This window comes from Amblyomma americanum, chromosome 2 (assembly GCF_052857255.1).
Source record: "Amblyomma americanum isolate KBUSLIRL-KWMA chromosome 2, ASM5285725v1, whole genome shotgun sequence".
Classification (NCBI taxonomy): Eukaryota; Metazoa; Arthropoda; class Arachnida; order Ixodida; family Ixodidae; genus Amblyomma; species Amblyomma americanum.
The window spans coordinates 204359537-204383575 of NC_135498.1; the positions used below are offsets into that span (position 1 = coordinate 204359537).

The following is a 24039-nucleotide window of genomic DNA, read 5'->3' on the forward strand; positions in this document are numbered from 1 at the left end:
GTCGCGCAGCTGCATTTTCCGATCTAAAAATTAGAGCTTAAGTCGACACACTTCATGGCATGGTTCAGTCACCATCAGCAAAATTTGTCAAGCAAGAAGGGTATGCACCCTAGCCAGAATTCATGGTAATAAGGGCAGCAACAGCGAACAGCCAACAAAGTATGACCGAAACTGCGAAAAAGCAACAGCAGCAGCAGGGGGGTCGAAAGCTGAATAAATTATCAATTACCAGCCTGCAAGAGTTTGAAGACAAGTCTAGGCAGAACACATGGGACTGCGCCACCGCCACTGCTGCCGCATCGCTGAATGAAAACGGGGGCCGCTCGTTGGAGCTTCTGTAGGAAGATGCATCTTGAAACCCGCCTCTTCCTATTATTCTGTAGGAAGATCTCGGCTATTGGGTGCGCACACGACAGCCACTGTTGATATCAGCCGGGCACCGATATGATGAGCCAGATGGCGGACGGAAATTTCTTTGCTGTTGTTTACGTACAGGTCCCCAAAAGTAATACGGAGCAAGCGAGTGGCGGCCGAAATGGAAAAAAAAAACTACATGCCAGCGCGCTCTATCCGCAGATGGGCAGCAAAGAGCAAGGGGGCATCGGCGCATTCGGCTGACCTGCCTTGATAACTTGTTGCTCGCGTAATCGCCTCTACGAGCGAAGCTTCGCTGCTATCCCTGCCCGCCAGAGGCACTTTCAATACCTCATGCAAGGGTTTGTTGTTCGTCCGGGCTGTGCAGAAATGTTTGCCGTCGGCACCGTGCGCTTTATGCTTCGTCAGGAATTACATCATTTTTGCCTGTGTGCTGTGTGACAGCCGAAGTTTGCGCTTCACTTGGCGGCGAGTTTGTTGTGCTGTGCCGAATAAACGCTCGTGCAACGCTTTGGTAAACGCGCTGAAAATTTTGCTTCGCTCCAGGGAACACATAAAAAAAGAACAATAGCGTGCATGCGCTCTTTGATAAAAAAAAAAATAGGTGCCCAACGGCATAGCAAGTGGACTAATAATTCAAGAGCAATTTATTGAACCCAAATTGACTTTCTTACTCTGGAAAACAACAAGTTAAAGAAATAAAGGTAGAAATTGGAGGCAGCAAGGAGACAGTTAAAAAAAATAACCTCCAAAGGTGCCATTTTATATAAGCTCAACAATTTCATAACCGGTAAAGCCCCACGCAGGTTGACGACATAGGCCAAGTGCCGAAAAGGAGATTCGTACAAGGAGGCGACGTCGCTTTCGGTGATTGTCCCGCGTCTTCTTGACAGCCTCCCACCCAAATGTCACCTGGACTCGTTCTGCGGCTGATACGAGGTAGATTGCTTTCCAACGTTCGTCAAATGACCTTACTTATGTTCATATCGGCGTCCTTTGGCATCCACTCCAACAGCAGCACAGCCTGTTCTTCCAGCAAGACTTTCACGACTCGCACAATGTAGACGGGACAATAATCTTGCTACTGGAAGAATACATCAACGTTAGAAGGGCCGTCAAGTCATATGGGATGAGATAGTGGTCGAGCACGTCACAGTAACTGGTTCGCTCATGCAGTCACCTTGATAATCGATGAGAAGAAGGCTAGACACCTTTTGCAAGACACGCCCACACCCACTCTATATCAACGAACGTTGTGGAAATCCTCATTCGGAAATCCTCATTCAAGTCAATAGAATCGGTTGTAGTACAGCAGTTGCAAATTCTATTAAAAATATCCGCCTGCAAGAATTCTGTAACAGAAATAATTATGGAAATAATGGACCATTGCAAGCTCTCAGTAGATAATTCAAGATAACCTGGAAAATATTCAATACTGGCATTTATTCCAGTATCAATACGCCGCGACCGCAACGAGTTCTGAACAATGTGTATTATAATGTCATTAATTACTCGTGGCAATTTACGGGAACCACTCTTCACCATCAGCTTGCACCGGCACTAGCCTGAAGTTTGCGTCGCCCTTTCGACCTCGTCCCTCTGCGCGGCATGCACGCGTGCCAGGCTGGAAGACGACGACGACCACTGGGAAGGAAGAAGGAGGGCAACAACGCGGAAGGCGTCATGGCCGCGATGATGGAGGGCATCCTGTCCGGGAACACGTCCAGCTTCGAGCACGTCTGGTCGCAAGTGGGCGTCACCAGCGCCTATGTTACCTCGCCCAGCGGAGCGCTCAACGCCATCGAAGTGGTACGCTTGGCGACGTCGTGAAAGCTGTGCGAAGCGATTGCCCTGATAACACTAACAATATAATTCATGCCATTGGCTTCGCAGCTGTCGGCTTCCAGCATTTTTCTGCTCATCAGCGTGCTCGGATCGGGTTACGGCAACCTCAGCCTCCTGCACCTGGTGTCGTTTTCCTACAGCCTGCAGGGCTTGCACATGCTCTGCGTGGGCCTCATCAGCGAGCAATTTACCCGCGTCATTACAAACACCATCTACGTGAGCACTCTTCCAGCCGCCCTTTATGCATGCGTTCATAGTAAGCGTTCCTCGCTTTTACGCTACCTCATCCCATATGAAAAAGGAGGGCCTACCATGGAAGTATCGCTCTCCAAAAGGTCACAATACCATTCTCAATACTTCTCCCCCGACCTTTATTTCTTTTGCAGTGACGAGCTGCGCCTGACGAGCGAAATAAACAGGCGAAAAATGAAGACACACACCAAAGATACTCTAAAATATGTGCTTGGAGTACTAGTCTTTACGCATGCTTTGAGTGCGCCTTCGTTTTTTGTCCTGTTTTTTTTGTGACTGCGTAGCAGCACGCACAAATTGGTTCCACCAACTAGGCCCAGTAGCCCCGTTATCAGCTCAAAAACTTCACATACCGGGAAGTTTCCACGAATGTCCACAAGGATCGGGCCCGCCCACGTTGCGTTCTCTTTTCTCATCAGGTGATCGAGAGTGTTCTCAATTCCCGGCGTAGGACAAGATTAGTACTTTGGCACTAGTGCATAATTCAGAAAAATTCATTCGCATTTTAGGCAAACAAACGTTCCCATTCACGCGCAGGAAGCGCCACATGTGACAGGTGGTGGTAAAATACTTACATTTATGCAAAAATGATATATAAGTCACCCACTTACTGATCGTGATACTCATAGTCGCTCCAATTAATACTACTAGGGGAATCAGTTGTAAGTTCCGCCTTGGAAGCTTCTGTGAAATGCTGATAGATTAGACTGTAGTTCTCAGCGTCAACCACTTTCCCCTGAAAATGTGATCCACATAGGCAATGGCAATGTGTTCGATGCACGCTTCTTGAGCAAAATGCAATATACTCACTTCTGCGGGAAGCAGGGAAAGGGGCTGTTTACTCGATTTTGCTCAAGGCAAAAAGTCTGGGTTTCTTGTTTCGGGTCTCTTATTGGTTTTGTACTGCTGCTATGATTCCGTCGAGCAACGTGTATCAGGAATTTCTGGGTTCTCCAGCATGGCAGTTTATTACTGGGCTCAAGTGACTTAGTTAATCCGAGAATGAACGGGGGCTGAAATCAAGCACTTGCGGTACAATCACCGGCCGACAAAATTCACGAAACCTTCTTTATCTTCCGAGCCCTAAAATCCAAATCGGCATCGCATCTGGAAGGTTTATTTTTCTGAGTCACCTCTATTGCAGCAACGAAAGTGCAACGTTGGTATCACGCGCTCAGGGGCAACGACGGGGCTGGATTAATATCGAATATTTTAGTTGTGGGTTTAACGCCCCGCAGTGACACATGGGCTGTGAGGGATGGCGTAGTAGTGGAGGGCTGCTGATTGAATCGGACGACCTGCGCATAGCATAAGGACATGTTTTGTATTCCACCTGCATCGGAATGCTATTTTCTTGACCGGCATCGAACCTGCAAGCCGCGCGCTCGAATAAGCAGCGGAACTCCAAAGCCATTGAGCCAACGCGGCGGGGCTCGGTCTGGTTCCTTGGACGTGTGTAGAACACTAGTGTTAGCAAAGGAAAAGTGGAAGAGCAATCCACACCTTAATGCCCATTGAAGAGGAGACCTGCTTTCTTGTCTATCAGGATTGGGATAGCCTGTCACGTCGAATGTAATCATTCAATTTCCTTCTTAGCGCGCGGCTTGCAGAGAAACAGCTTGACATGATAAATTGACAGTTACTAATAATAATAATAATAATAATAATAATAATAATAATAATAATAATAATAATAATATTAATTGGTTTTGGGGGAAAGGAAATGGCGCAGTATCTGTCTCATATATCGTTGGACACCTGAACCGCGCCGTAAGGGAAGGGATAAAGGAGGGAGTGAAAGAAGAAAGGAAAGAAGGAGTGCCGTAGTGGAGGGATTCGGAATAATTTCGACCACCTGGGGATCTTTAACGTGCTCTGACATCGCACAGCACACGGGCGCCTTAGCGTTTTTCCTCCATAAAAACCCGGCGGCTGCGTTTTTATGGAGGAAAAACGCTAAGGTGCCCGTGTGCTGTGCGTTGCAGTGCACGTTAAAGATCCCCAAGTGGTCGAAATTATTCCGGATTTTTTACACTTTGCTGAAGGAATCGTGCCGTCCATATATCGTTTGAGAAGATAAAATGGAGGGGACACTTAAGCCCCGCCTGAAGGGCATGACGCGATGGCGTTAATGAGTTCATGTCCATATATGAAGAACTGGTCATTCTCTACATACATAGATCCCCGGAAGTCCTCATACACGTCCGGGCGCAGTGGTGCAGCGGTTGAGCGATTTGCCACTGGCCTGCGATGGCAGGTGTATCCAGCGGTGGGCTTTGTGCGCCCCAGGTTGCTCTTCCCGAACGACCAATCTTTGATTTAACTGCAACCTGCCACGATGGGCAGTTATCTCACTATCCGGTGGGCAGGTTCCGCTGACACCGCAATGGCCCCTGACATAGGGGGCCACCTGCCTCTAAATTGCTCTCTGGGCACAACCAGCCAGAGTCATACTCGTAATTTTTGGTTCACAACGCCGAAAAAAAGATTTTCTGGACAACGAGACCATTGAAGCTATCACGTTAAAATTTTTCGTATTTACTGCACAGGAAAATTGGCATAATTTTTTTCGCAGAGAATGGGTAACGTACCAGAGCTGCTGGAAAAGAAAGCGATGAAAGGCCGGGCGCTTAATTTTGCCGAGTTTAGTCGCGTCTTCACTGAGACTGCAGAAAGATTCCCTTCCTTTTATGGCTGGTTTCTTCTTAAAAAATGAGGGCAGATATATCCGTACCTGAAGCTGTGCCGTTTTTAAGCCTTAAGGCTTAGTTTCCCCATTGTGCGAAAACCTTCTGTGTGTTTGCGTGTGTGTGTGTGAGCGCGTACGTGCGTGCGTGCGTGCGTGTGTGTGTGTGTGTGTGTGTGTGTGTGTGTGTGTGTGTGTGTGTGTGTGTGTGTGTGTGTGTGTGTGTGTGTGTGTGTGTGTGTGTGTGTGTGTGTGTGTGTGTGTGTGTGTGTGTGTGTGTGTGTGTGTGTGTGTGTGTGTGTGTGTGTGTGTGTGTGTGTGTGTGTGTGTGTGTGTGTGTGTGTGTGTGTGTGTGTGTGTGTGTGTGTGTGTGTGTGTGTGTGTGTGTGTGTGTGTGTGTGTGTGTGTGTGTGTGTGTGTGTGTTCCCCACAACTTTTATGCTGCCCACAAAAAAATGGCGTCACCACCTGCCGTCGCAGGAAGCTCGCGCACTGCTTACGCTCTGCGCCACTGCGGGAGGAGTGGTATGAGGACTCCCAGGAACCTAAGAATATTATGTAGAGAAAGTTCAATTCTACGTATATGGGCGTTAACACATTCCTTATTGCGTCATAGCCCTTAAGGCGGAGCAGGGGCTGCAGTACGGCGCGACTGAGTTCACGAATTGAGCGCGAAGATCGGAAGGGGTGCGATAGCGTCGCTGCGGCTACTTAGAGCCATGCAGAGAACTACTTGCCAGTTGCCTGGCATCCGGTTACATTATGCCACACGGCAGCTGCGTTCACAAAGTGAGTGGACGGGCTTGCGCCTTCTCACACGTAAGCAGACTTAAGTGTTTCTGCCGCCTTTTACGTCCCGATTGCAACCTTATTTTGTTGTATACTGTTTCAGTTCATCGGTAATTATTTTAGCAATCTTTTTTGCGACCAGCAATGATCGGGCCACGTCTTCCGCATGTGCTGAGAGTTTGTTTCTTTCCGACTAAAAATAAAAAAAAACCCACGCTAGTCGTACGAGGCGGCACATTGTCCCACCGGAGCAACCAAGGGTGCGTAAAAAAGGTCATGTGTAGATTAAGTATAAAAGGAAAAAGCCGGCAAAAGGAAAGGATTTGATTTATTTCTCTGTATTAAGTTATTGTAAGGCACATGGTAATGAGAAAACGAACGCCACCACAACTGTCTGGATTATCTGGCACCTCAATCATGCCTTGCGGGGCGGAATGCAGACGGGAGTGAAAGAAGGGAGAAAGAAGCGCTGCAGTGGAGTACGTTGGATTAAATTCAGCTTCGTGGAGTTCGAGCACACATATTGCTGTCGTGTTTTACTCTCCGCCTTGAGCTAGTTATGGCCTACGGCGTTCCGGGATTTGTTCCCTCGTACGCGCGCTGAAAGAACAGACTTATGAAGTTATGCACATTTGCTGACCCACGAAGTGTTCATTTTTCTTCGGCCCCATCTGGTCACAGCGCCGTAGTGCACAGATTGTAAAAGTAAGAAGTAAATAAACGACAGGAAGAAACCGAGCGCAGGGTAAAGCTTGGGTATGAAAGCAAACTAAGCTCGCACGCTGTCACCTTCGAGCCCTCGTTGGGCCGAGCACAGTTTTTCCAACAATGCTTGTAATTTACATCAACTGCAACACCGATAGCACAAGAACTGGCCGTTTACAGGTGTTGTGCGGCTTCAAAGCGTTTTCCATAGCGTTTAAATGGGTAAAAAGAGCTGAGAGGTTTATTTCGTGTGAAGTAGTCGGCGACGCTTGAAAGTCAGCACCACTTGAAATGTTCACTATTGTTTTTGCTCCGTTCAAATGTAGCGTTTCTTAACTCTTCCGACAAGAATGGTTCGCCAGCTTGAACATGGGTTATGCTGCGTCTTCATTCCTAAGCTATAGTAGCAGACGACTGATGCGCACTCCTAACTAAAGACAAAGTACTAATCGACTACACAGCATTTGGTCAGCCCAAGGGCACTTTCCGGGATCGCTTTGACAGGCATCGACTAGAGGGAGGCACCACGCGACATACCCTAGGCAAAATCTGTTCTGTTCTCTTTACCAGGCAATTGTTAAACACAAGTATCCCTAAATCTACTTGGTCGGAGGTTTAAATCTGTTTTTTGCGCGTTTTGCCGCAAGGAAATGGCGGTTAAACGTAATGCCAATAAATGGTAACTGCATCCAGACGGAACCACGCCAATGTGTTATTGTGACTTGTTTCTTAATTCGGCATTTACAAATGTTTATAGTAATTCCATTATGATGACATCATAAAAAATAAGTGTCACACACTTTTTGAACACTTTCAGTGTTCAATTGGTCACCGGTAGGCGTCGTCATTTCTTCATGCTGTGAGATCACGCCTTGGGACAGATTTTATTGTGATGGCCGCCTTTTTCGACCTCAGAAATAAATCTGACCCAAGGCCTGATCATGCGCCCCAGTATTTCTGGCCGCACAGCATGAAATAAATTACGTGACCTATCGGACGACGCAGTGAACATGTTTAGTTTTCTTGAGTGGACGTGCGAAATCCTGGACAGTCGACAGACAGCCGTACGCATTTCTGCGTATAATGCAATGACAATGAGGGCTTGTCTTGCGCTGATAAAGGAGCACTGTTCGCCTTGCGCGAATAGAAAACAAGGCATGAGGCCTTTCGTTTTATTCGGCATCATAGTGGTGACGTTACAAGGTATGCATAGCGTGTAATCAATGCCGAAATACGCGTACACTTTTCTTGACCTCCTCGAGACCTGCAGTGCATAACGTCCTAGTACCATGAACAAAAGAGCGCTGCTCAGAGATGCATACAGACTAGTGAGCCTAGTGTAGCCTATAGATAAGCAGCAGGCAACTGATACGGAGCATAAGGCGCGAAGATTGTTTAGTATATCACTGGGTGCTGCAGCAGTACGAAAAGATAACATCTGACGGCGTCGTCCACTCGAAGAACAAAACAACAATTGTCTGTTTTCATAAGGGATTTTTTTATTGTTTTCACCCACAAAGCCCTGGTAGCAACATAAATTTCTACAGCAGAACTTTATCTAGTTATTAAAGAAAAATAAGGCACAGCTACTGACTACAAGAAACGCTACCGAAAAAATTGCTGCTGGCCTATCTCTATTAGGCGAGGATATACGTAGCGAAAGCGCGGTGACTTCTGGATAGAACAGTTATTACATGAAACTCGTGCATTCACTAGATGCTCCTTCATTCATGAGTAAACGTTGAGTAAACCTTTTTTTTTTTATTCAGTGAGTGTGCGGGGGTTCAGTGGCTCCCGTAGATGCCACTACCGAATAAGTCGGTTAGCGGTTAAGCGCGCCAGGGCGGGTGTGGGTAAGGGCAGCTCCGCGGCGAGGCACGCGGTGTGACGTCATGCCAGATGGCGCGGCGAGCGCGCTGCATCCGCCCAGCTGCGGCGGTTGCTAGGCAACGGCTCAAGGTCTGCTTCTGTGCCTCCTCGGAGTACCGCCACAGCGAAATCGCAAGTTCGTGGCCAGAATAGCTTTCGATATAAAACCACAGCACTGCTGAAAAATGCCACAACGCGACAGTAAAACCTGTCGTTACGACAAAGCAGCAACACATTTTATCGTATGTTTTCACGGCTCTGTTGTTTTTTCGACTGGGTACTGTGGGTGCACGCACTTTTCTTAGCACCTGCAGTATAAGCCGCCTGACCGGTATCAAGCACGGCACTTTGGTTGCTGTCTGAAGCTGCATCACACGCCAACTACTTTCACTGTGATATCTTAGCGCTCATGTACTGCCCATTTAAATACGTAGGCTAAGTGTCCAGCTTTACCTCGCTCTGAAATCAATTTATTAAATCTTTGGTATAGATCGCCCTTGCACATAAAGCTAAACGCACCGCCTATTGAACCGCTAACTTAAAAAAAACGCTTGAAGCATACTATTTTATGCAATTTTTATAACAGTGTCAATGCAGTGCGCCAAAACTATAAAATAAGTGGAATGAATTTTATTCTTTCTATTTAAGTTATCGATGCGACTTTCTTGCAAGCAAATTTCTGAACTTTTAATACTTTTTGAATGTATTTACTTTTACACTGCGTCAGCGTTCCAGTTATGAGATGGAGCAGTCGCCTGGTCAAACTGCCGGTAACAGCAGCTCTTTGTGACTTTTCCAGCCTTTTACTTGAAGTTTGAAGTTTTTTCATTGCTTTTCTATAGAGGTAAAAAACGCGCAATAAAGCAGGAGCTAAAGGCATAGCCTGACAGGGGCTCCTGCGTTATCGAGCAGTAACGGCAGACTAGGTAGAATTTCACACAAAACTGGCAAGCATATGCCATTCATCCCCCACAGACAACAAACGTTGAAGTTGAAGTTGAAAGTTTAATAATGAATCGAAAGAAAGTTTCAAGCGTATACAGTGAGAGGTCTCATGGTACAAGACCGCGGGTGGGACATCCCATGATAATAAATTTCAATAAGCAACAAAACAGGAAATACACAACATATTAATTAGCTACGCAGAGAGTGAATACGCAGTGCAATATGATATGCCGAAATATCTAAATGCAAACATTATAATGCAAGAGAATGTACAATAAAACACTCATAGATACGGCGATATATAGGATCATTAACAAAAAAGAAAAATTACGCCTAAACAAGAAAAAGCTTTCATTTGACCGTGAACAACGAAAGCATATTAGTTTGTTTGATTTCTAAGCTTAAAGAGTTCCAAAAAGATATGGATGAAAAATCAAGGCATTGTTTCCCGTAGTTAGTTCTGACCTTAGGTAGTAAAAAGTTATTACGCAGCGCAAAACGTGTGACGATGTTGCTTATGATCGTGCCGGGAGAAAATATGCTTATCGGGAACTGATGATGAAGAATCCTAATGAATAGGATACCAATGTTGTAAAAATAAAAGACCGAGATAGGCAGAAGGTTTAAATCTATGAACAAATTGCGTGAGGGTGACATTCGAGGGGTATAAGTCATGATTCGCATGGTTTGCTTTTGCAGTTATTAAAGGCCAGAGATGAATATGATACGCGTTATCCCAAGATGTGAAACCGCAGTTTAAGTGGCTGTGGATGAATGCGCAGTAAAGTGATAATAAAGTTTGGATTGGGAAATAGCTTCGGGCTTGAATTAGGGTGTGTAAGCCATACGAACTTTTCATGGATGTTTCAGCTACATGATGATAAAAGTTTAAGAAAGGGTCAACGATAACTCCTAGAAATTGTACTCGATCATGCGAAGAAATAACAGCAGAATTGGGGTATAGCAGTGGTGTAATGTTCAATGGCTTCTGTGGGGGATGTAAAATTTGAAAACAGTCTTAGTGGCGTTCACGGATAGGCGGTTAAAGTGGCACCAGCGCTCAACAGAATTATGTTCATATTGCAGGTTATATTATGAGCTGATTAATGTCCCGGTGTGGTGATATCACGGTAGAGTCATCTGCGCATAGCAGACTATCGCAATGCTTTCAACAGGACGGTAAATCATTAATATAGAGTAACAACAATACAGGACCTAGAATATAACTTTGTGGAACACCCTTGTTAATGTTATGTTAGATGCGTTGTCATTAATAGAAACTATGTGCTCTCGGTCACAGAGAAAGCTCTTCAAGAGCATTAGGGGAGGCCCAGTGATACCGTATGATCCTAGTTTGTGAAACAAGATGGAATGATCGATAAAATCAAAAGCTTTACTACAATCTATGTATACTGCTCCTGAGAACATTCCTTTACCAACAGCAAGCCCAATGTATTATATGAGAGGCTATCGCAGTATCTGTAGATAGTCCGCGCCGAAAGCCATGTTGGCTATCTGTCAATATGTTAAATTATTCAATATAACTTGACAACCTTATTTTAATTAGTTTTCTAAAATTTTGTTTAAAAAGGGAAGAGTTGCAATTGGTCGACAATTATTTGGCAGAGCTAGATCACCTTTTTTGAAGACCGGTGTTATTTTCGTTATCTTGAGCTGCTTGGTATAACCGCCACATTTATAAACGAGATTGCACATGTGGCTGAGGACCGGTGCAAGCAACGATCGCATACTTTTCACATGCTTTCCATGGATATTGTCAACGCTGGGGCCCTTCGTCTTTAAATTAGCAATCGCAAATATAACTTCGTCTGGACACGTGGGGGTAAGAAAGAAGGAACGAGGGCAGCGCTCAAGAGAAGGTGCGCACAGCGAAGAGAAAGGATAATAAGATGAATTGAGAAATAGGTGCTAAATGTGTTCGCCATTTCTTCGGGATGAGATAAAGTAACACCATCGTGAAAAATAGATTTCACAACATTACGTGACTTACGAATGTTGAAAAATTCATCAAGCAACTGCCAATTTTGCTTATAATTGTTAGTATGTCTGGATGCCTGGCTTTCATAAGAACATCATTTAGCTTTCTTTAGAAGCGATGTTAGTGTACTGGAATACCTCTGATATCTCAGTTTAAGACGAAGATTTAACGGCTGGCGTTTAGATTTCTTATACATGTTTTATTTTTTCCTGAGAGAGTTTAACAGAGCAGTAGTTATCCATGGGGAAATGGGGGCATCACATTTTCTGGTGGATGATTGGAGCGACGTGCATTTATTGATTGCTGATGTAATTATTTTCGACAGCTCATGTACAGCCACTTCTGGGTCTAAGAGACCTAAAATGTATGGAGGATCAGTATTATAAATGGTTTCAACATAGTTTTCGCTATCAAAAACTGGCATCTTAGTAGACTTGTAGCTACTACAACGAGATGACAGTCCGTAAAGTGATACCGGCAAATGTACCGTGACATCACACTCTATCACACCAACCGGAGGAGCAGTGGGAAAATTGGAAAAATACTGTCATGTAATGAATGCGAGCCATGGTCAGTACCATGCTTAGAGGTACTAATTAAGTTTACATAACCATAGTTGTAAAAACAGGTCATGTAGTCCACGCAGATGGGATTAGTCATGTCAAGCACATGATATTAAAATCGCCCATTATGAAGAAACATTTTAATTTCGAGTGATAGTGCTAGTTCAGAAGCCCGGCTGAATTCAGACCCGTCATTTGAAGCAGACCTATAAATAGCTCCGCATAAAACCTTCTGTGTGTCACCAGTAGATCGGCAATCAATTTCTATCCGAACCGACTCACATTTATTCTCATTCAAACACAAATGAACGCATCTTTTGTGGGCAATCAGCTTTAAAATGTAGATAGCCGAACCGCCATAGCGGTTATCAACATGGTGGGCGTATTCGCATGAATAGCCAGGAAAAGCATACAAATCTTTATCCAGGGATGATAGCCAAGTTTCAGAAAATGAGATCATGGAAAATTGATGCTCAAGGGAAGTAAACAAAGCGGTTTTGCTATCGTGCTTCTTCAGTAGGCTACGGGCATTGATGTGGATGGCACACTGACCTTTAGATTCGGATACGATCGGACGAGCATCTTCAAGATTGTTCAGACGCGAATATTGTTCCAGGTGGGAAACCCTGCGCATGAAGGCCTCATTGCTCTCCTGTACTTCCCTGTTCTAGACAACAAGACTGGCGTTGCGATTCTTTATAGTTTCAAACTCGTTACTCATAAACTCGAGATTATTTCAGCTCATCAACCTCATTTTGAAGTTCCTTCACAGTATCATCCTTGCGCAAGGTAACGGAACTTTTCACAGTGTCAAGTACATCAGTAAGATTTTGGCTTCTTTAGGGTGAAATGCTTGGGAAATGGGTCTTTGACCCCACCTTGAGAAATGAAAAATACCTTGTGTCATGGCGCTCTTTGGCCGTAGATGCCCTTGCGCCATAAAAATCCATAATCATCGTCATCATCAGTGAGATTTAGCAGTTTTGCTTCGAAGGATAATTTATGTTCCTTGAGTTCCTTAGCGATAACAGCAACAGTAGGAGCCATAACCCAAGGAGCGATATTAGACTAGCGGCCCAATATCAGTATTTGTAGAAAAGTGGGTACAAAGATGTGCCTTTTACTAGGACAAAAGATTGGTTACTGGGTATCTCGGGAAGGTAGTCACAGATCGCTCCCCAGTGAACGGCACTGAAACTGAATGAAACTGAACCGAAAACAAGACTGTAAAAACACTACCAAGCATATAAAATTCATCTAATACACGTAGCCCACGCTCAAAGAAAGTTAAATTACAGTATTTTTACAAAACAACATAACAAGAAATTATAATGTTAAACATTTATTATTTCTCTCTCCAGCAGGGATCTTCTTAATGACTTCTCTGAAGTACGTGCCCAGAAATGAATCCTGTTTCCTATACAAGTTAAAGATAGGGGGACATGACCATCCACGAGTCGCGTGCCATAGTTTGTACGTTTGCATAGTGCTCTGTGTGTTTCTTTTCGTAAGCAGTGCCGACTTGGTGTCTCAAGCCGGACGTTATCATGTAGCTTATTTTTTTGTATTAATAGTGCAAGCTTATAATTGTATATCTGACTAGTTTTAAGGCTTTCATGTTTTAAGAAGAGTTGTTTAGTTGGCAAATCTTGACGTCTACCTCTGTAGCTTTAAAACATCCTTAAAGTTTTTTTCTGTAACACGTTTAACCGAGTACAAATCTTTTTTTACTCGTAGTACCCCATACTAGGCTGCAATATGATAGTCGGGAATAAAATAAAGTGTATTACAGTGCTTTATTCAATTAGAGGGGTATCAAGTAAGTTAACGTACAAAGGCACCCAACAAACTTAGTTCTGAACATAGCTTGTCTACAAGTGTATTCCAAGATAGATTGGTCCCAAACCACACACCCAAAAATTTTTGCGTCGCTATTTTCTCTACTTTAATATTAATAAATAATATAGTAGTGGTTGTTTCAACAGGTTTATTAACTGGAGCAAAAATTATATATGTGGTTTTATTTATATTTAGTTGTAGCCTACCTCCTTGCAACCATGCTGAAGGTTTCTTCATATATTCAATAGCATTACATTCTAGATTTGGATGCGAAGTAGAGGCAAAAAATACATTAGCATCATCTGCGTACATAATCAGACGAGGAAAATCAGGTACATCAGACAAGTCATTTATATAAAGATTAAATAAAATTAAGCATAGTATAGAACCTTGCGGGACACCACTGATTACTTTTTTAGGCGATACATCATTATTGAATTTTACGTACTGGTACCTATTAGTGAGATAACTACGTATCAGATCTAGTGCATCACCACGTATGCTATAATTACTAAATTTGGTTAATAATATTTCATAGTTAATGGAATGAAAAGCTTTACTTAGGTCAAGAAAAAGCCCAACGTGAACAACTTATTTTCAATACTGTGCAGTATTTCATTTTTGATATTTAGTAAAGCTTCCTCTGTACATTTGTTTTTGTGGAAGCCGTATTGATTAGCAGATATAATATTATACTTCTCAATGAAACTTGTTAGACGCCTGCTCATAACAACGTCAAGCACATTGAACAAAACTGGAAGGACAAAAATCGGCCTGCACGTGCATTTAGCGACCTCACCGCATCAATTGATAACAGGGTATACCCGGGCAATCTTAAGCTCGTCGGGAAATATACTAGTTTCCAACATGCGGCTCGTAATCTATGTTAAAGGTCGGCTTAAAATATCAGCTACATGCTTCAAGGGATGTGCCTTAATCTCATCAAAGGCAGCAGCAGTTTCGTTCTTCAGATTTTTAATTATATTTTCTATTTCTGTTTCTGCCACTGGAGCCCTGATTATCGAATTCGATACGCTAGGCTTTTCTAGTCGTAGCACACTTTCTGGAACATGATATTGGAATGGGGTATACGTTCCAGAACTTTCGAAATGCCGATTTTATTCTGCTAATGTAAAATAGTGTGACATACTAGTATTAGGTGGGGGAATAGTGGTATTAGGATTGTTAGTAGGTTTATGTCTAAGAGTGTTAACTTCTTGCCAAATTTTTCTAGGGTCATTGCGATTACCAGCACACAATTTTTCGTAGTATTATACCTTAGCATTATTCAGCTCACCATTAAGTTGATTTCGAAGCTTCTTGAATTCAAGAAGCATTTTGTTGTCACGGCTGGACAGAAATGTATGAAACATTTTGTTATTTTCAATTTTTACTACAGGACTTTCGTAACCTATGGTTCCCTTATCTTTCTATGTTTTTTTCCAAACTCTGTGCTGAAAGGATCTGTCATAGCAGTTTTTTGTATTTGTTTGCAAATAAGGTATAAGCGTTGCTGCCGTCTGCTTCCTTAATAACAAATTCCTCATTTATATCAGTCATGGGAGACCTAAAGAAATCTAAAGATATCTTGTTAATTTCGCCATAGGATATAGACAAAGGAATATTGTTGCGGTAATGCCATGCCCAACAGAAAGAAGAAAACAAAACACAGGCAGATGATTACTAACAACCGCTGTTAGACGGCCGGCAAATTAATTATCAGAATCGTTTGTGATGCATACATCCAATAACCTCGCACTATAAGTTGTAATGCGAATAGGAGTTGTGACAAGATTAGTGCATGAGTAGCATCTGATAACAATATACAATTCTTTTGCACAAGAATCATTGCACGAGAATTTCGATGGAGCCGAAACTCGAGAGACCTGTGCGATGTCAGTGCACGTTAAAGAACCGAACCCCAGGTCGTAGAAATCTCCGGAGAAAAACGCTCGTAAAATCAGCAAAAAAGTAACCTTGTTCGGAGAGCACCTCGAAGCGCAGGATTATTTCCAGCGAGCATTGGTTAGATGCGGTGGCGTGGGTAGAACGCCTTATTGTATTACATTATCAAACGTACGCTGGAGTCACTGAGAGAGCCTTCAGAATACCGCATTTATTTTCCTAGCTCCTCCAGCCATCGAAGGAAGATGGCTGCTGCTGTTCAGTGCAGACAGATTCAAAAGAAGTTTAATAACCAATCCATTTTGAAACAGCGCAACAAAGACGGGACGTGGAAACTGAGGTGTAAAGACAAACATGCGCTGGCTCAGTTTCCACGTCCCGTCTTTGTTGCGCTGTTTCAAAATGGATACGTACCAACTTGCCCAAATTTCTGCTTTACTCAATTTAATAACCAACGCACGTACGATAAGATGTTTCAATCAAAACATACAAACAGGGCGTCAAATAAAAAAGGTAAATTTAGACAACTTCCCAACCCATTTTCCTTTCCTCGTAGCATATGCTGGCAGAACACCGAGCTTCGACCACAGCGGTGGTCAAGTAGTTGAGCATCCGCCTCGCATGCGGGAGGTGCGGGGCTTGATCCCCAGTGCCGTCGGGTACCCACCGGTGATACAATGGGCACTAGCTTTCCCCTAGTCCGGTGCTCGGCTTACATAGGGTGAAATGCTTAGGAAATGGGTCTTTGACCCCTCCGTGAGAATTCGAAAATACCTTGTGCCATGGCGCTCTTTGCCCATAGATGCCCTTGCGCCATAAAAATCAATAATAATCATCAGAACACCGAGCTCCAGGTTTTGAAGAAAATTTGCCAAGAGAGGAGCTCTTGCAGTGCCTCTGAAGCTAGGAACTGCCCAGGGGCACAACTTTCTGCCTAAATATGTTGTGAAAATTCATTATGAGAGTTTCTTCTTAGTCTTAGTCTATGATAGCATCGAAGTTGAATGTGCCGGCTGCGCAAGTGCTCTATATAACTTATAATATCGAAGCTGGGACGGCTGGTAAGAAAGCGCCAATACGCAATTTTTTTTTGGTGCTGGGAACTTCTTGGACCTGAAGCCAAATTCCATCCAATCCCATCGATTTGAGAGAAGGAACGAGGTTCTCTGAAACACATGCGAGTCACTGTGGCATCTGTAAAGCAAACAAACAGGGCTGATGAGTGCAATGCCGAGGTGTTTTTTTTTTTTTTTGCCTTCTCTCCTCTGTCTCTACAGAGCACGTTTCAGTACATGCTTTCAGGAAGCATTGCAGGCCGCACTGTGTGTCTTTGCCAGATGGTTCGCGTTTGTGAGTTGGAAATATTCTCGCTGGCTATATACTAATAATGGTCCGCGCTTCGTAGCGCAAGAGAACGCGCGACGCGCACCCAGATGGACAGTGCCTTCCTGTGCAGAACGCTTCGTGCTGGGTACAGCGAAGCACCTGGCAAACGTGTGTTTTTCCCGGTCTAGTGGCTTTGCATTTTTGAAATAAGAGCGCTCGCTCGACGCAGGCGGCGAAATGACGTAAACGACAAGAGGTAAGTTGCTTCCGCTCTGAAATGTAGTCCTTTCTCACTGCACGTCAGCTAAGCACTCAGATAATTTAAACACCTAGATGTGTTTCTGGAAGCCACACAACATTGTTCCCTATTCAATAACGGCACAGCTGTGGCTACAATTAGGGCAATAAGCCAGCACCTTCTCTGCGCCGGCACTACCCACTGGTTTCAGTTGGTGTTGGGAGGAACTGCAATGCGTTTCGGCAGAAAGGACTTTCAATTGGCAGAATGCGGCGGTTTTTCTTGCTCATCGGATTACTGTGACCACACCGCTATGCTTGTGCCCTAAAGTAAATGTGTGCATTGGGACTGAAATTATGTACACACACTCGCATCTCGTAAACGCATTTTAATATGCTGTGCAGAATTTCACCTAAACGAGTTAACTAAATGGAACAAGTGAAAGCACAGAAATATTTTTAGCAATGAGAAATTTTTTATTTCAAATGGGCAACAGAAAGGAAATTATCGCCGTATTATCCACACACTTGTACAGATTATGATAATGGGTTTTCAGTGCCTGTAAAATAAGTAAATAATAATTCCTCATTTGCCGCCTGTGCCATTTGTTGTCTTACAGTACGTCTGTTTCAACTACGGCGCCGCTGCCATATACCTGATATCTGCAATATTTGCCTTTTCACTCGGACTCAACCCGTTCAAGACAACTACGTCGTTGATAAGCGTGGTAAGCATACGGTGGAACCCATGCATTAATCACCTTACGTACTGTTGCACGCCAGGCTTTGTCGTTTAATTTTCTGCAAAATCAGCAGCTGCGCTTAACGAGGGTGAAACAAATTTCCATATATAATACGATGCGCAATACTGAAAAGACTTACCGAGCTTGATGTGCCGCTGACTGAAGACAAAAGACGAGTTTTATTTTGCGCTTATTATCTTCTTCTGGAATGCACTAGTAATCGACGAAAGAGGGGCAGAACAAGCCATTTTACTTTACCGTGATCGCCTTTCGGGTATTTGTAAATTAAGTAAACATTTATTCTTTTATTCGTTGTCGGCTTGCCTCTTATGGTGTATATTCACGTAAAAAGGGCTTTCTAAAATAAATGCGTCAGCGGAATGTCTTCATTAGGCGAACACTTAATACTGTAAAGCGAGATTAATACTATTCAACAAGAAACATCATGGAGGGACATTTTTTTTTTTTGCCGGGAAACCTCGGGTCTATGTGTACGTTATAATGCAATGCCTTATCGAAGAATATTTCGTTTAATGGACTTTTAATATGTTTGTATATGCGTACTAAGTTAAACAATCGAGCCCGCCGATAACGGTAGCAGTTGTAACGGGCTCCGGTGGTGCAAGAGTCAAAGCAATAAGACTGCGTATTAGATACAGCGAACAACTCCGGCAGCTTAAATCGGCTAGAGCGAACGAGAAGGCACCGCAAATTAGGCGCTGCGGTCTAAAAACGCGCTCTCCCAAGCAGCGTATCCTAGCTTCAGTGTCACCTCCGTCCCCCTATCAAAGGAACGCGGCGAATCCCCAAAAAAGAAATAAATAGTAAGCATTGCAGCCACCGATGGTCTGCAGTGTCAATCGGCTCGCGTATGAATGCCAGTTGGTCTAAAGTGGAAGAAAGATTGACAGCGTGGCAAACTGCACGAGGTCGGTGAATAACCGATGGCTGCTACCTGGACCTTTGACTGCCAATCACAGTGCATAAATGACGAAAGAGAACAGTCATCGACACCAAGGAACATAGGGGATGTCTTTATTTTTGTAGGTTTTGTCAATGGGAGATTAATAAAAGGAAAAGGAAAAACAATTAGGCAGCCGGTGGGATTCGTACCCACGGCCTCTAAATATCGCGTCAGGAGGTCTAGCAACTGAGCTACGGCGACTGCTGACCGATCATCTGTTTTCGGGGGTATTTATATGCAGTGTAAGCGAACCTTGAGATTGTTCACCAGTGCCACCCTCGTCCGTAGCGTTGGACGTAGTATGCCACTTAATAGACGTTTTTAGCATACCGGAGGCGTACTCCCAAAGACCTATACCGGTTTTCCGGAACTTTCTTGCGCATGCGCGGTGGCATTGTTTGTGTGAGGGGGAGCCAATGCGAGTGCGCCGCCTGCGTCAGGTTAACCAGTATACGTCTCCGGTAGTACGTCTCCGGTATGCTCAAAACGTCTATTGACGCGAGTGCCACGTAGAAACGTAGTCCAACGCTGAGGGCGGAAGCTGTGCGAGAACCCTCTTATGCTTCCTATGGCATCAAGATTGAAAGGTTCGAGGTGCTCGATGACCTTTTAGCAGCCAAAGGAACGAAAAAAGGTGCTCCGTATGACATAAATGACGGAAACGAAGGGCCATTGAAACCAAAGAGCATAGGGGATGCCCTTTTCATTTTTTGTAGTTTTTATCATTGGGAGAATAATAAAAGCAGGTCAAAAGCAACAACATGTCGTCGATGAGATCCGAACCCACGATCTCTGAATTTCACGTCCCGTGCTCTACCAACTGAGCTGTGGCGAACGCTGTCCAATCTTCTGCCTTGGAAAGTATATGTGTAGTGTAAGCGAACACCTTGAGAGTTCACCAGCGCCACGCTCGTCTATAACCGTGGACGAAATTCGGATGTCTTTGGGTCGGATCCCACTGGTGGTTTGTGGTTCTTTATTTAGTGAGAGCTACACTGGGCTACCAGTCGAGCATTTCGCGGTGGCTGGGAGAGGAAACTTCTGCGCATGCGCAGTTGCCATGGCAACCGGAGAAGAGCAGAAGGATCGGCGTGCGGTTCGCGTCACCGCGGCCGCGCGCCCTCTCCACCGTTGGAACGAAGCGCGCCGCGCGCTTCGTGTCCGCCTCCCTGAACGCCGCTCTACAACCTGAACTGCGCGTCGCATGCGCAGCATTGCGTATAAAAGGCGGAGATGCAATAGGCGGCTGCGTCACAACGTTTGACATGGATGCAGAGAAGGTGCAAGAAGGAGAGTCCAGCCGCTGCTAAACAGCGGTATAGACAAGAGAAGATTAACTCTTCCGATCCTGAGTTTGTCGCCTGGCACTTGGCTACTCAACAAAGAAAGAATGAGCGTAAGAAGGCAAAGAGAGCAGCGGAGACGCCCAAACAGAGAAAAGAACAGCTTGCCAAACGGAGATGCCAGACTCCCGGGCGTAATAGACGGCGCATAGCCGCCAAGTAGGAGCCAGTATGACTCAAATTGCTAAACATACAGTGACCAAAACAAGCTCAGCCAGGGAAAGGTGCCTCTCGCTACGTATATCCTGGCATAGCCGAGCTAAGCCGCTGCCAATTTTTTTTTCTTTTACTAATCTAGCATTGATAAACACTACAGAAATTAAAAAAGACATCCCCTCATCGGTGACTGTTGGTTTCCGTAATTCTACCATAACGAGCACCTCTTTCCATTCCCTTCGGTCGTAGTTTTCGATCGTAGCGTTATAGCTTTCACTCAAAGAGCGCTAAGGATAATTATTACCTTCATTATTTTGATGGCCGCCGCCGGGGCGGTACACACTTACTCAGAGAACAATGGGAGGGCCTCTTGCCCCTCCACTTGTCAATTGCGATAATTTCATATTTCTGAAAGAAAGGGCCGTGGATAGTAATTACCTGCCAACAGAGTTTGCAATTAGGCAATCCAGACTGTGTTGGTGCATGCTCTTTGCAATCAGATCAGATCACTGAAGTCATTAAATGTCGCAGAAAAGATTTAGAACAGAGAGGCTTGGCAGAGGGGCACCCTCATGCTGTAATTTTGAACCAGAAAAAAAGCATTCTTGTTTAGTGTTGCTAAAAAGACACTAGCTGATAACAAAATAATACACATACAGGAATATAAACCATAAAGCAACAGCACAAAACTAATATTTTCGGACACCAAAAAACTCCATAGAAGCACTGTGGCGGCAACGTTGGTGGCGACAGCAGCGGCAACTTCGACAGCGCCAAGTGGCCGACGACCCCATAGAAGGATGCCTCGCTGGGAGAGAGCCTGCGGATTTTTGCTCACACTTCGCTCGGTGCGAATAACCTTCCCTTTGACTGTTTGCTGGTGAAGGACGCCTGGAGGCAGCGACTGAGGGAATAAAAGGAACGGCGCCGTCGAGTAATCAGTCGTTTCCGTCAGGAGCCGGCCACACCGTAGAGAGCTCGCCGCAGTTGAGCCCCGCGGCGCCGCAAGGACCACATGTGTTTTCGGGGATACGGTGCCGCTTGCACCATTGCTGCTGCACTGCAGGAAATAGGAGCGGACTTCTGATTTCTCCTTGCCCGTTCCCACGGGTTGACACTGCAACGAGTGACTCCGCCTGCTACAGTGCTGTGCAACTTTTCCCGTCTTGTAGAAATGTTCCTCGTATTAGACTGGCCACTATCTGATGAAAGGGTGAAAGCTTAGGGGATTTAAGTAGCGTACTGAGAGAGAAAGGACACGCTGGATCCTGGAGACAAGGCTCATTCAGTTGTTCGACGCATGAACTCTTAATTTTTGACTCTGCTTTTTCCTTCATATGTGAATAAGTTTTTTCAGACCACTTGTTTTCGTTTTCCTAAACTTGAAGTTCCATCTTTCCTCCACCCGACGGCCCGGAAACGCTACCGAATAGAACCCAGGTTGGAGTTAGCCTGTGCACCACGACAGCACACTGTTTGCTTTCGAGAGTTCTAGAAAGTTGGTATATCATAATTATCGTACGACGTCTGTAATCGTTTTTTATTTACGAGATATCTAAAAAGGTCATGCCGATCTGGAGGCGCTGCATTCAGTGGTCACGGGGAGCTTTATCCGCAGCTTCTATCACCAATTCACCACAGATGTTGGTGGTGGTAGTGTATTCTTTTTATCTCACCTCTCCATCCGTTCCGCTTTCTTCTATACGGACGGCGAAGTGATGGCCATAGAGCTTCTCACACATCCATTGATGGGAAAATGTTACAGCTGAACTTCAACCACCACGGGAATGCTGGAATGATGTAGTTTTATGTTTGGCTGCATTAGCGTTGGGCAGAATTTGGTGTTTCAATAGCAAGAATACAACTTTTTTCAAGTCAAGGCTGAAACGAGTGCTTCGCTAATTTTTATACGAGCCTAACAAAAAACGTCACCCACGCTCAATTTTTTAAAGCTGCAAAAAATCCCTATAAAAAGAAGGAAATCTACACACCGTGGGACGCATCGAAGACACTGTGACCAATCTAGCCGCCATATCACCCCGCAGCTGGCAGAACTTACGTATTTGACAAAACATTACCGAAGCAAAATAAACTACATCTTCCTGGCTCCCCCGAAGTTAACGAAGTGCTCCTTAAAAGAAACTGGTTTAAGAGTTGGTGCCACTTATGCCTATATTTAGTTATTAAAAAAGTTTAATGTTGCAGTGGCTCGATAGTTGATGAGAGCTGACAAGAGCGCGCATTTTCTTACTTCGTGCAACCGCTTACATGAACACACGACTGTGAATGCCTTAAATAAGTCAGGATCTGGTGCTACCTATTGAGACACGTTCTGGAAAATGCCTGAATTATCAACAGCTGTCGATACCGTCCTAATATCTTGCCTTTACATGATGATGATGATGACAATGTAAAAGAATTCAAAAATATAAAACCTGAAAATTGCGTCAGCAGTTGCATCACGGGAACCATGCGCAATTATTCTCACCGCCCGTCTCGTTGTTTATCAAGATGTTGGTATTCCAAATTGTAATAGTGCGCTATACCAAACAGCAGCTGCCTTGGACGGTGGTGAATAAGCAGTGAAATAATTTGTTTGCTTCTGTTTTGTTTTCAACTTTCTCTTTATTTGCATGTAAAAGAGTGCTTTCATGTAAATAAGTAGAGAAAGTGGCTCCATAGATAACACTGTACAGGGATACCTTGAATGAATGCTAAGCAGAACATTGCACAAAAAAAGTAGCGCAGAATGGCCTAAATTAGTTAAGCACTGAGTTATTTTGCAGTGCGTTCTCTGCAAGTTTATTCCAGGACAAACACTTGTTCAAATACACTATGTTAGATGGCTCTTATGTCTTTTAACTTTGGTGCCACCTTCGTCATATCGCCATTTTGGTAGCTGTCCTCGCAAAATGCTTTCAGTGCGTCAATAATATTCCGGGTCAAATCATTGTAATCTTGAAAAATTTGCCTGAGTGGTGCTATGTGACCTTTGATGTGGGACGAAACAGAAAGGAGCTGTGTATATACTCTGCGCTTAACTCTACAGGCTGCGACTATTGTGTGGTACAGATATGTTACAGGTGGTTTCCTTTCTACTTCAACAAGTGAGAAAAGCTGCGAGTGCGGATAGAGCAAGAATGCTGATAATATTTTATTTTTGCTTTCTATCATCACATTTAGGTAAGGTAGACCTGCGCTGTCAGTAGTTGTTTTAAAAAAATTACAAGGAAGAAAAGTGTTACGCTGCATTTATATTAATTAATCGAAACCTCAGCTTGCTTAAGCGGAATGCTGACTGCATGTCTCGCCGCTCGTGTTCTATTCATAATTTTCTTGAGATCGGTTATTAGGAGCGGAACGTTGTTCTTACTTCGTTACAGGCATTGGCGCTGTTCTGCATGTGCCTGCATTTCGGCCACGGCGTCTACTGGAGTCGAATTGGAATGAAAACGGTCCACTGACCTTCTGGTTACAGTCTGCGCGATGCGTTCAACA

The 24039-nt window shown here is 44.3% G+C and overlaps 1 protein-coding gene across 1 annotated transcript; it reads left to right on the forward strand.

Moving 5' to 3' along the window:
- Positions 1-2033: 2033 nt before the first annotated feature.
- LOC144119415 (uncharacterized) lies at positions 2034-24039 on the forward strand. Its single transcript, XM_077652041.1, has 4 exons — positions 2034-2184; positions 2269-2436; positions 17956-18063; positions 23925-24039. Exons 1-4 carry the CDS (start codon positions 2059-2061, stop codon positions 24003-24005), a joined length of 483 nt encoding a protein of 160 aa, XP_077508167.1. The 5' UTR covers positions 2034-2058; the 3' UTR covers positions 24006-24039.